Source organism: Diadema setosum, chromosome 1 (genome assembly GCF_964275005.1).
Source record: "Diadema setosum chromosome 1, eeDiaSeto1, whole genome shotgun sequence".
In the NCBI taxonomy this organism is placed as follows: domain Eukaryota; kingdom Metazoa; phylum Echinodermata; class Echinoidea; order Diadematoida; family Diadematidae; genus Diadema; species Diadema setosum.
Genome location: NC_092685.1, coordinates 27,686,225 through 27,700,550, shown reverse-complemented (window position 1 = coordinate 27,700,550; position 14,326 = coordinate 27,686,225). Strand labels below are relative to the sequence as shown.

At 36.3% G+C, this 14,326-nt stretch overlaps 1 protein-coding gene across 1 annotated transcript in view; it reads left to right on the top strand.

Annotated features, from left to right (window-relative positions):
• Window positions 1–417: 417 nt before the first annotated feature.
• The window catches only part of LOC140228848 (high-affinity choline transporter 1-like), a 29,042-nt gene continuing 15,133 nt past the window's right edge, over window positions 418–14,326 (top strand). The window contains exons 1-5 of the mRNA XM_072309151.1: window positions 418–583; window positions 7,694–7,807; window positions 8,370–8,525; window positions 9,309–9,457; window positions 10,312–10,437. Coding sequence (XP_072165252.1) covers window positions 418–583; window positions 7,694–7,807; window positions 8,370–8,525; window positions 9,309–9,457; window positions 10,312–10,437 — 711 coding nt within the window. The remainder of the gene's footprint in view (window positions 584–7,693; window positions 7,808–8,369; window positions 8,526–9,308; window positions 9,458–10,311; window positions 10,438–14,326) is intronic.

The following is a 14,326-nucleotide window of genomic DNA, read 5'->3' as shown; positions in this document are numbered from 1 at the left end:
TATATGTATATATATACATATATATATATATATATATATATATATATATATATATACATATATATATATATATATATATATATATATATATATACATTCAAAAAACACACACGCACACATAAATCGCTAGAGAGATTTAATCCCACTCGACACACACCAAAAAAGTTTATGAATAAACTTCGTGTTTATTCCACTGATGCTAGGCTAACTTATGACAATCGATTCAAATGGAATACCAGATAATTATTGTTAAGAATATCGTTATAGCATAACATCCCACTTCTCTCTCGTGTAATGCAGTACTCTATTCCTTGATTGCTTATGACCCGTACAGGAGTTTCACGCATCGAGTTCCATTCGTGTTAGACCATTTAGGGACCTGGTACATCTACACTGCTAAAGAGCATCCAGACAACCATGGCGGTTAACTGGGGCGGAGTCGCGGGAATGATAGTATTCTATCTAATCATTCTAGTCGTCGGGTTATGGGCATCCCGCAAAGCCAAGCAACGCAACAACAGCGAGGTGGTGATGGTAGGAGGCAGAGACTTCGGTTGGGTGGTAGGATTCTTTACTCTAGTCGGTAAGTTTCCCTTTAATTTTTGCTGAAATATACATGATTGTGATTTCAGACTCTATGAATTTAACACATTGACGTAAAAATAGATTTAAAGTAAAATAATATTTATATCAAGACTATATAAACTATACCCTCTTATAATGCTTTACCCTTATCTATTTATTTATTTATTTTTATCTATCTATCTATCTATTCATGGTTTGAAAAACAACTACCATGGCAGCCTAACAAGGCCGAATTGAGGTAGTTTACACAGTAATACAACAGAACATAACAATATCACATACAAATTGCTTATGAGGAAAAAAAAAACACCTTACATTACAGAACAGATATATTTATATGATAACAGTGTAACATTGCATATTCATTTCACAACTCAATTTCCAAAGCACAGATAATATAACATTAAAAACAGTCAGACATTAAAACATTCATGTAATACAACTAAAAACAGATACAATTACACTCTTGAACACACTCTAAATTTTTACCCCTCACATACAACGTACACCTCCCTTTGGCAAAAACTTTGGCACATGCATCACATATATTCATACACCCACACAAGCATACACATTTATATACTCCACATTGCATATCGTAACCCAAATATTTGGGTATTATGTAGTCAATACGCAAACAAATACCGGCGTCATGGACACACTTGCATATACCCAAGCTGACAATGCATGTTTACACCTTCCTTTTTTTTTTCGCTCTTTTAGAGTGTGTTTTATAATCACATGATGTGGGCTAGTGCACATGAACACATACTAGGGGCTTGACACTAGCTCACACGTATGTGTAAAAGCATACGCTGGCGTTTACACACACAATACATCATAAATGCATTCACAGGGTTATACCTTTGAAGATAATATACAAATAACATTCAAGTAGGCGACCATAGCTTGGCCAGTATAATGGGAGAAAGGGAAAAAAAAGAAGCAAACTTGAAGAGAGAGAGAAGGAAAAATAGCATTGATATCATATTGACTTATGAAACAAAAAACAAAAACAAACGGCGAATATGAGAACAGTGTTCACCCATCTTGTTTGAAATACATAATTCACTAACCAGAATTCTATTCATAACTGTTGACATTATCAAAAATGATGTATATTCATTAGCCTAATTTGATAAGAGGGAAGGGGGTATTGAAATAACCATTCCCCCCCCCCCAAAAAAAAAAAAATCCAAAAATGTCTTCGTTGCCATTGAGACAAAGTATGTGGATAGAAAAAAACAGACAAAAACCCAATTATACATAAAAAGTGGACATAATTGTCACAAACATATTAACATTTCGACATCCATTTCATCCATTCAAATTAGAAATACACGATTCATTGTCCATAGCTATTTACATAATCATTGTGGCCATTACAAATTGTGTATATTCATGAGTGTCGTTAGATATGGCAAAGGACTTTTTCGAAATCGTTCAGTATTACATTTGAATTCCGTTCTCCTTGAGTTTCTAAGGTTATACCTCTTAGTTGTTTCTTTTCGCACAGGAAAGAGGTCACTGAGAACAGAAGACTGCATGTTCTTTGCGAAACCTACACACAGTTCAGTTCGCCTGCTTTCCAGCGTATCCAGTTTACATTGTTTCAGGGCTTCATTATAACAAGTGTAATCGGGTCCGAGGATTATGCGACACGCGCGCTTTTGGATGCGTTCTAAATCATTACACTGCTGTTTAGTGATGCTTCCCGTCCAAACTGGAGCGGCGTACTCGGTTATAGGGCGGACAAAGGATTCGAAGATGGTCACAAGATCATCATAAGCAAAAGAATGATATTTCAGCTTCCGAAGCATGAATAGGCGGCTGTTTGCTCGTTTGATCATTGATGTGATGTGCGTATCCCATTTCAGGTCTGTCTGTATGAACACACCGAGGAGTTTGACTGTTGTACACTGATTGATGGTGATATCGGTCAGCTGTAAAGTGGGGGGTTCGGGATTTTATGGTGGCTGATTTCCGCCAAAAGAAAAACACTTTTTTTTTAAATTACGGCGTTATAACGCCCTAATACGGCGTAATAACGCCCTAAATACGGCGGTATAACGCCCTAATTTCGGCGTAATAACGCAATATTACGGCGTATTAACGCCCTATTACGGCGTAATAACGCCTTAATTTACGGCGTTATAACGCCCTAATTTACGGCGTTATAAGCCCTAATTTACGGCGTTATTACGCCCTAATTTACGGCGTTATTACTCCCTAATTTATGGCGTTACAACGCCCTAATTACGGCGTTATAACGCCCTAATATTGATAGGGCGTTATAACGCCCTAACACGGCGTAATAACGCCCTAATTTACGGCGTTATAACGCCCTAACACGGCGTAATAACGCCCTAATTTACGGCGTTATAACGCCCTAATTTACGACGTTCTTACGACCTAATAGGGCGTTATTACGCCGTAATAGGGCGTTATTTTTTATCTTAAAAAAACACTTTTTGGAATTATGGCGTTATAACGCCCTAATATCAATAGGGCGTTATAACGCTATAATACGGCGTAATAACGCCCTAATTTATGGCGTTACAACGCCCTAATTACGGCGTTATAACGCCCTAATATTAATAGGGCGTTAACGCCCTAACACAGCGTAATAACGCCCTAATTTACGGCGTTATAACGCCCTAATTTACGGCGTTCTTACGCCCTAATAGGGCGTTATTACGCCGTAATAGGGCGTTATAACGCCGTAAATTAGGGCGTTATTACGCCGAAATTAGGGCGTTATAACGCCGTAATTAGGGCGTTATAACTCCGAAATTAGGGCGTTATAACGCCGTATTTAGGGCGTTATAACGTCGTAAATTAGGGCGTTATTACGCCGTATTATAGCGTTATAACGCCCTATTGATATTAGGGCGTTATAACGCCATAATTTAAAAAAGTGTTTTTCTTTTGGCGGAAATCAGCCACCGTAGGATTTTGTCTTGAAAAGCAGACATTCATGCACGCGCATTTTTTTCGGATTTAAACACATGTTGTTGTTTGTAGCCCATGTGTGAAGCTCACGCAACACATTTGGAAGTGTCGTTGATCGTTGTCAGGGCGAGTTTCTATTATGGTAAGGTCATCGACGTATTTGAACCGGCGGATTTTTCCATTGGTAGTGGCCAGGGCAGAGTTGATCATTGCTAGAAAGATGATTGGTCCAAGTTTGATTCCTTTGCGGGACGCCGGCGTGTATAATGGACCAATCAGAGAGCGTTCCGCTGTATCGGACTGCGCTCTGTTTAGGAGGAAGTCGCTCATCCATGACACATAACACGAAGGGACTCCCATTTCGAGTAAGTGTTTGACTGAGATCGTGTGGTCGACATGGTCAAACGCTTTGGAGAAATCGGTGATCAAAACTGATGACGCTTGTTTTGGACGATCAGCGTTTGAATGCAGGGTATGAAGAATGTCTATTAAGCAATGCGTTGTCGAAGTCCCTTTCATATTACCGAATGGGCTTTGTCCATGTTTGGCATCATTGCTGCCAAGGTGTGTTGCGCAATAAAATGTTCTGCCACTTTTGAAAAGTGATCTGTTAATTAAGGCGATTGGACGTAAACTCTCGATTGATGGTGGCGAAGATTTGGGTAGCGGTGCGCCAATCGCTCTTTTCCATTGCAGGGGAACAAATTGTTGTTTATACGATGAATTGAGTATAAGATGCGTGAGCGGTTTTGCTAGCTCGTACGAAAAAAGTTCTGATGAATTTCGCCGTGATTCCACCTGGACCAGATCCATCTTGGACCATTGAGAGAAAAGAGAAAAAAAAAAGGTCAAAATGATATTTTCATACTCAACGATGTTTAAGTAAAGTTTGTTTATGTGTTAATTTGAATGTAGCAGAATAAACTGTTTGTTATTCTGTGTTTTTCAAGTGACAGTATCGCGTTTGTCATGTGACTTTGACAGTCGTTTTTACGTTTGTTTGTTTTTTCAAATCAAGTCCTGTTCATGTGATAGAATAACTCCATGACATACATATGCGTCTACACAATGTTTACAAAATCACGCGTTTAATTCCATATTGCTTCACACCTGTTTATTCATTATTTGGAGGTCTATTTGTTTATTTGAATATCAACCAGTGGAAGGAAAGCATTTCAAATCGCATTTGGGCAAAGAGGTCTATTTTAAAGCATTTGTGGTTTTTTTGGGGTATTTTTTTCCCTTTCTCCATTAGGCTGAATTTCATGTAAGAATTTAGATTGTAAGCTGATTACAAACTGTATGAAAACAATTTTCATCTATCTGGAAATAAATTCCCGAAAAGGGTGATAATATAAAGAAGGAGTTTTCTTTATTACCATTCAGCCGATAGACTTGACTATGAAAAGAAAAAGCTTACTGCAATGTCAAAAATTACTTTCACATACTTTCGTTTACATAACTAAATAGCGTCTTTATATCACTTTCCAGTTTTCAAAACAGGGGATGTTATTATCGATGTTAGGTATGATTACTCCCTTTTCCGGTAAAAAGAGAGAAATATGTTATTTGAAAATGTAGGTCATGTTCAATACATGTCAACAATAAGCCTCTAATATTCCCTTTCCTATCTTAAGAATTTTTGCTCTTTTTTTTTCTTACTTCACACTTCCAGTATTCAAATGGGGAAGGGAAATTTCCGTAAATGCCACATTAAAGGATTCCAGAGATTCAGCTTAGAGTTTATTTCTCTTTCATTTTACGTAGTGCCAATGTTTAGTGTCAACTCCAAAACGAAATCTCCGAGGTGAAGACTTTTAGTGCTTATATTTGAGGTTCGCTATGTTAAAGAAATCTTGCTGATCAACCCCCAATTCCACCATGTTTACATTTCCCTCATGCTGTTGTTCTTTTTTTTTTTTCAACTTGAATTTCCTCTTCGTTTGATTCTTGTATGTTTGTACGGAATTGTGATAGGGCCGGGGTGAGTCCATTTTATTCACAGGTGTGTGACCTACAGCTACTTTTTCTTGAGAAGCAAATGGGTTCAGAGTGACACTCGTTGCTGGCTTCCAGGCGGGACGGCAATGCCACTACCACAGCCACAACCACGTAAGAGGGTGTACCTCCCATGCGTGCTACCTTTGTGTTTTCAAAGAAGTTTAATCCGAACAGAGCTCATTACCTGAAAAAAAAAAAGCCCACAAGGCAAAAAAAAAAGCAACAACATTCGGACGTGTTTGAAAGGTAGAAACAATATTATAGCAACAACTCGTAACTATACGTGAAAATTAGCCGTCTTCATTGCAGGAGTGACTGGTTTCATTTCAATCTTAAACCTTAATGCTGAAAATACATTTTTCATGATTTTATACCCCCATCATAGTTTCCTTTACCCCATCTATATGTTGTTGGTATTTCCTAAAAAACAAACAAACAAATAAATGAAACGCATGTGATTTATGAATTCACTCTGAATCATAGATAATCCTCAGTATTAATTCAATCTGGTGGATTTCCAAAACCCATTCCTTAGTAACAACGGTGGCATTTGTGATCAAGTTCGATGCTCTCGTAAGCTGTATACCTCAGCATCAATGTTTTGTTTGGTTTATGTAAGCACTGATGTTCACAAATGTGATTTCCGTAAATTTTATGTAAATGTGTGTGTGTGTGTGCGCGCGGGCGGGCGTATGGGTGTGTGCGTGTGTTGGTGACATGTCATTAGTTTCCAAAGTACCAAAGAACAACTTCACGGTTGGAAAAGTAGAGTAAGCAAAATGAATTTAAAGATTGTAAAAGTTGCACTTCTGCGTCGCTTTCAGTTTCGTCTTCTGGTGCACTAACTTCATACAGGTTGCACATAACTTTACAACACGCAGACGATGCACACATTGTATATTATAACAAGTCTGTTTGCGTATCCGTATGACTACTAAAGTACCTTTAAGTTAATCAGAGCTTTGCAAGCGTGAAAAATTGACGTGCAATGCTCCATTGTAATGATACTTTTGATTCTAAGTTAATGAATCATGGAAGTCCTTACCTTCTCGTGCAGAATTAATGTTCAGTAGGTGCCACCGATGCATGGGGCCTCAAAAGAACATAATTTTCTGAGTCTCTTTTGAAAAGACAGGACGTAAAGACAGGAGTAAATTGAGACAGCAACAAAAAAAAAAAAGTCAGCCTGTAGAAAACTTGTAAAGACTACTCATGATAACTTCACGCTTCCGAATTTTCAGTCAGAAAATAGTAACCTTATCGGAAAACAACCCAATAGGTATACGAATTAGGATCAACCGAGGTGATCCAAATGCTGCACAACCACTGGGCGACTTTCAGTGGGTCTCGTGAAAGAGGGTTACGTATAGATGTATTTATGTGTATTAATTGAGCACCGTCAACTGTCAAGACTTTTAAGAAACCTCGCCAAATCCTCATCATCTGGGTATTTACGTATATTTCATGTGATTTAATTATGGAGGATAAGATTGCCAGGTGTGTGTTGGACACCGATACCAATTTTGTGGTCACGAGAGGGAGAGGAAAACAAAAGCCCTCAGTAATCACACACAAACCAACATACAAGTTGGTCCTGTGCAGTACAGTGATATTTTCATGAACATACAGGATCAGTTTACACCTTGAAGTAAAATATCAATCAAGGTTCAAGTTTTGATGCACAGTTCAAAAGAAATATACCAGAACACAAAACAACGTGACCAATATTACTGTGACGTGAAGAGTCCTCTTGGTTAAAAAAAAAAAAAAAAAAAAACTCTCTAAGGAAAAAAAAAACTTTATTTTTTTTCATGTTCGATGCTCATGACACTTCGATCTTAATAATCTTTTTAATTCTCTACCCTTATCAAGGTCCATAAACATGAGGTTGCTAAAAGCTATCCAATTGCCATGCAACGCCTCATTCGAGACGAAAAAACAATGATATGGCTTCAGTGCATGCTTCACAGTGGCTCGCATTCAAACACATTCATCATGTTTTCTGAGAAGGAAACAATGCCTGCATTTTCTTTTGTTGACGTATTTAGTATACACAGTAAAAAAAAAAAAAAAAAAAAAAAAAAAAACACCTGTTATCTGATACGCCGTCGAACTGTGTTCTTTCACTGATCTTCTTGTCTCGTCCTTTTCACAGCCACCTGGGTGGGAGGAGGGTACATCAACGGCACGGCAGAGGTAGTGTTCAAGGAGAGCAAAGGTCTCGTCTGGGCACAGGCGCCCTTGGGCTACAGTCTGAGTTTTTTCATCAGTAAGGAGGAAACTTCATGCATGTCAGTGATGAGTGTATTATGTGTGTGTATGTGTGTGTATCATCTGCATGTGTTTTTGTGTGTGCGGTGTTCTCTTCTCTCTCCATCTCCTTTTCTTCCTCCTCCTCCTTCCTCCTCTTCTTTATAACTATCAGAAGGAGCGCATTTGTAGTGCCTGATATTTTGTACACAGCTATAATATATTTTTTCACAGTTTTGCGGGGGTTTTTTGCCTTGGCGTTTCGGCATTATTTGTTGAAGGTGAAATTATTGTTAAGCAATGTTAACCAAAATAGGGCACTTCTACATAATTATGCTCCGGTTTTTGTGAAATAATGTCACTGGTTATTTAGAGTGGGGAACACTATGACGATGTTATTTAGTTGATGTAATTCAGAAATGTAATATATAGAGTTTCATTAAAGCATATGACATGCGTAGGTGAAATTTCTTGTTTTATTCACATTAAAGTACGGAACATTGTTTCCTGTATCCATCGATTATCGATTTTTTTCTTTTCAACCCCATCTATTTTACTCCCCCCCCCCCCCACCTTCGCAGATGGAATATTCTTCGCGGAAAAGATGCGAGCGGCAAATTACGTCACAATGATAGATCCTTTCCAAGTAAAATATGGCAATCGGATGGGTGGTTTCCTATTCCTTGCGGCTCTGATGGGCGAATTGCTTTGGTGTGCCGCCATCCTGGCAGCGCTCGGTAAGATTTGGTCTGATCACAATTAATCAATTACCCTATCCGAAATCATCCCCTTTGTCTTCCAGTAAACCAGTTTATAATCTCTATTATAGTTCTCTAATTGAGAGTCAAAGTCATCGATCAGAACCCCTCATCCAATTTCTTTGTCGAACATCATCGTTTAGAATGATTATTGATAATTGATTCGTCTACTTTCTTATGCACTTTGTTTTTCTCTCTTATTTCTGATTTTAACATTGATAATAGTAGTGTAATACATAATTATGGAGCGACTCCGTTATGCTGCATAAGCCATATGGGTTACAAATAGTAATTTAATTATCACTTAATAGCAGAATTACATAATAAATATATATGATATATCTTTTACTCTTTGTATCGTCATTATGATACATGCATGAATTCGCACGACTTTCCAGTGAAGTAATAAAGTAACCAGGACCCATACTTACACGGTGTACCTACAAAACGTTGTTACACTACTGAAAAATCGAGTGAAGTAAAGGAAACGCGTAGGAAATTCAAACATCCCGTGTCTTTTAAAGAGGATTCTGTTCGAAAAATCTTCCTGTCGTGTAAACGCTGACTTGCAATCAATAACAACGGTATGCAGTAGATACGGTTTATACCAAGCTATTAATTCAGGGAAACAATCACGGATGATCCAAAAGATTAAAAGGAAGATTCTGTGGCATCATTGTGCTATATTCTGAAAAAAAAAAAACCACACCATACAAACAGACGAAAAAAAAATTGTGATATTTTTCCTTTGTGTGCCTGCAGGATCAACAATCGCTGTGATTATAGACATAGACCAGAATCTTGCTGTGATCATATCGGCTTGCATTGCAGCCGTGTATACTGTGTTCGGGGGTCTATATTCTGTTGCCTACACTGACATAGTACAACTCTGTCTCATAGTGTTTGGTCTGGTAAGTCAAAGTAAGATAAACTTTGTACTATAATATTTATATATATATATTTTTTTTTTTATTGATTGTAACCCTCTGTACAAATGCATGGTAAAATGGCAAGTGGTGATCGACATTTTGACAAACATGATGAGACAAGGAACCAGCGTAAATTGAACCTGCCATCTATACTGCTTTCCGGGCCTGGGTATTTGCTCCAAGTTCATCGCGTCATTGCCTGCAACCAGGGATAGACCGGTTATATTGTCACAACCCGGAAAACAGTATTGTATAGATGACAGGTTCGATTCCCCCTGGTTCCTCTTTCCGAAATGTTTGTACATACAGTATTCACGATAGCACTTGTAATAATGATGACATCGACAACGGTGATCTCTTCATTAGCATTATCAGCGTCGCTTCTGTTTCAAAGTTAAAGGCGGTGGTAAAAATAGATAAATGAAATGATAACTGCAGTCATTCTATCTTCAGGTCAAATGACTTGATTTGGTTTGATTTGATTTGATTTGATTTGATTTGTGCACTTTTCTGAAATAGAAATGACATAGCAAACAAATTTTCCGAAACATATCAGACATTGAACAGAATTGAATATATATATATATATATATAATTATATATATACAGATAATTATATGCATGTACATGCAGACATACATACATACATGTACATACATAATGCGTGTACATGTACTAATCATAAAGTATGCGTTGCTCAATTCTCAATGATATATAAGGTAATAACGATAAGAGTCAAGCTCTTCAAAGAATCCATGACAGACAATCAATTATTCGTTGATTCAATAACTTGGTTTAATGAGACTGTCGTATATATCATGTTTCCCTATCACTAGTGGCTGTGCCTGCCATTTGCTCTAACGAATGACGCCGTGACCCCCCTGAACGAGACTAAGGAGCGATGGTTAGGTCACCTGAGCCCCAGCAAGGTTGGCGTGTGGCTGGACTACATCATGCAGCTGGTGAGCCGTAATCTTTTAATTATTGATATACATGTATATCAATTTTGCAGCCATTCATCTTCAGCATCGCAACAGAGATGGACAGTGTAGATTTTTCGTTTACATGAAGAATCCATTACAATTACTTATGAAATTCAAAGGATAAAAAGATAAAATAAACTTCGGAGCGTACATACTGGAGACAAATCAAGGAGTAGGGCCCATATCAATTCCATTACACTTAACAGTCATGAAATCTCGGTATAAAACAAACGTGTTAGTTCACATTCAATTCAATTCAATTCAAAGTTGGAGCAAAGTAGATTACGTAGTGTATGGCAGAGGCCGCCTAAGATACCGTCAATTCATTGTTCGCCTTTGTACTGTAACTTTTGGTGGGTTGGTGTATGGAGGGTGGATCGTTTCATTTCACTTCATTTTCATCAAAGAGTGTCAAAGATCAACGGGAGCAAAGGAAAGATATATATATATATATATATATATATATATATATAGGCTTTCTATCTTTTTTTTTCTTTTTTTTTTGGTAGCTCAGCAACTTTTTTGCATGGATGGGGATAGGTATTTCTGGCGCTTTTGCTTTTTGTCTTCCGTTCGCCACTCATTCAGCAGCTACTAGCCAAGTTCGAGTGTTTTGCCCCAGCACGCACTGCAAGCGTGGTGCATGAATAGAGAAGTAACAATGAAAGGAAGATAGCACTTGGATAGAGAAGTAACAATGAAAGGAAGGTAGCACTTGGTTCCATGCTCAGAAACTTTCCAAGAAAAAAAAAATCCATGTTTCGATTGGTCTAAAAAAAAAAGTTGAATGTGTAAAGTGACTTTTTATATTTTTCTCATCCAGAAAAGGGAAGAATAACTGCATGCATACACTTCAGTTATATAAATGCTTCGAAAGGGGTTGCCAGATCGCCGCTAGTCTTTACACCATAATATTTTTTTTTCATTGAGGCCAGAGTTCACGACCAAATTTTATAAATATATACAAACTGTAGACGTATGAATGTAGATGTTTGTACCCGTATGCTAAATATGATAATTTAATGAATATGCCGTGTGACGGAAAAATAAAAATAAAAGTCTATAACCCAATTCATTATACTTACAAATTAGACTTAGTGAAATAAGTCACAGTTCGAGGTATTTGAAGAACTTTATCATGCCTCCCAATTTCAACACAATTTTCATGATTTGTAGTTTTAACATTTTAACAAATTTTTCGTTTTCTAATGTCTTTCTTTCAACTATCTAGTCACATTACTTCGTATTTGAAGCCTTCTGTTACGCATGTCAATGTCAATTTTCAGATAAATATCATGATTTATAATTATTTTTCTGATGACTTATTTCAAAGACAGGATTTTTGATGTTTTTCTGTTTTTCGGACCACCAAGTTTCTTTGTCGAACCACCGAAAAAAATGAGCCCTGATTCTTTTTAAACAAATATTGCGTACAAGCACCACCCATGGTGTATATAATCCCTATATAGGGAGAGACTCCGTTATGAATAAGCCATATGAGTTACAAATAGTATTTTCAATCATCTTAGCAGAATTATATCATTGTTTCAAGTTTCAAGTTTATTTCATATTTCCACTTTCTCAGTGATGGGATTACAAAATGATTGACAATAAAACAAAAGTACAAAATATATACAACCATATCTTTTGCTGAAAAAAAAAGACAAACAAACATTACACACAAATATAAATGGTCATTATCATCTGAGGATATCACAAATCAGTGTCAGAAATATGATGGGGCCTACATAAAAGCAGTGATGCTTGTAAAAACTGTAGGTTCCCGAATTTATAGGCATGAAATTATACGGAGAACGGGCATGTTTATCTCGACCAACTTAAATTGTACCAGTGCAAAATCAGTATTAAGAACGAACTATCGAACCACATGAGTACTTTAATATCGCTTAAACGAGACTGTACATATTTCGCCGCGTTTACAAAAAAAAAAAAAAAAGTGCTATAACGGTATCGTTAAATGACTTGGAGCTGCGGACAAAGACAAAAGACTGGGGGTATTAAAAAAAATGTTGCTAAGAGCCGGGTAGTGTGTATCCACTAAGTAATAGCCGTTTTAGTTTGCGTTTGAAGGTGAATAAAGATAAGGAAGAAGTAATATCTTGAGGGAGGTCATTCCAGTATCTGGGTCCAGTAAACATAATTGTTTTCTTTGCAAAAATAGTGCGAGTACGGGGAAGGTGATAAGCGTCACTCTGACGAGTGGGGTAACAATGAATAGAGCGATTTCTTTTGAACATGTGGATAAAAACAGATGGTAATTCATTAGTTGTTAGTTTATACATGAAAATTCCAAGATTATAATAAAATAGGTCTGGAATTTTCAGAATTCTGTTTTGATGAAAAAAACAGTTGGTATGAGCAAAATATCCGGCGTGGTTTATAATTCTTATTGCACGCTTTTGAATACGAAGAAGGGAATCTAATAATAAATTAATTGCATTTCCCCATGCCAAAATTCAAATTCCATAATTAAAGTGTGGAGATATTAAAGAAGAATATATACTCTGCAAAATATAAACAGGGAACAAATGTTTAAGCTTATTTAAAATTCCAATATTTCTGGACAAAATTTTACTTACAAAATTAATATGAGTTTTCCAGGATAATTCTCGGTCAATCCAAAGCCCTAAAAACTTTGCGTTATTGACCTGCGTTAAACATATATCATTTATTTTGATCTCATGTGGAACAACATTCAAAGAATTACTGAATACCATATAATAAGTTTTTTCTATATTCAGGGATAATTTGTTTGCATACATCCAGGATTGCACAGACCTAAGCTCAGTATTCATCATATCAATTAATGTATTGGGGTCTCGATGAGAACAAAACAAACTTGTGTCATCAGCAAAACAAATAAATGATAAAATTGGCGATGATTTTTGAAGGTCGTTTATGTATAAGATAAATAAAAGTGATGATTATATACTTGTAATTATTATGTGTGTATTGCATGTGTGTTTGCCTGTCTGTGTCTGTGTCCGTGTTTTTGTGTCTGTGTCTATGTGTGTGTGTGTGTGTGTGTGTGTGTGTATGTGTTTGTGTGAGTAGTTGTTGTGATAGATGTCTACGATGTGAGCACGCTTCCCTTCCCCCAGGTGCAAACTATGCATTATTAACCCCCCCCCCCCAAAAAAAATAAATAAATAAATAAATAAATAAATAAATAAATAAAAAATAAATAAATAAATAAATAAAAATAAAAATAAAAATAAAAAATAAAAATAAAAAATAAATAAAAAATAAAGAATAGATAAATAAATAAATAAATAAATAAATAAACACCCGGGTTGATAAACCATCCTCTTGACTAGCATGCTGAACATTCTTGAATAATCCAGACCATAATCTATGTGAGAAATAATCTGGAACTGATAGAAAATTTCGTTGACTTTTTTCCCTTTCTTCCTGATCATGAAAACATAGATATCATGGTCCATATGTTCTGAATCAATGAAGTTCATTCCGTTTCAGCTATATACTATAGTATTTATCACTTGTCTATAATATATTTTCTTGCTAAGACCAATGGAGCTACAGACTGTGGTCATGTAAACTTCTTGAGGCCTTCTGAACACCATACTAATAGACAAAAAATTCTAGAAATATTAAAATTTGCCTAATATTAAGTTGCATATTATCAAAATTAGCACCTCTAATGAGAAAAAATCCGTAGATTACGGCTTTCCATAATCTGATTTGAAATATTTCAATGTATAAACTTATATTTTCTAGGTCAATGAACAAGATGGATGCCTTTTCAAATGGGTCATACAAATATAGTTTACATAAAATGCGAAACAATTGTAACTTTAAGAGGAAAGAATTGTTTCACTTATTTCCT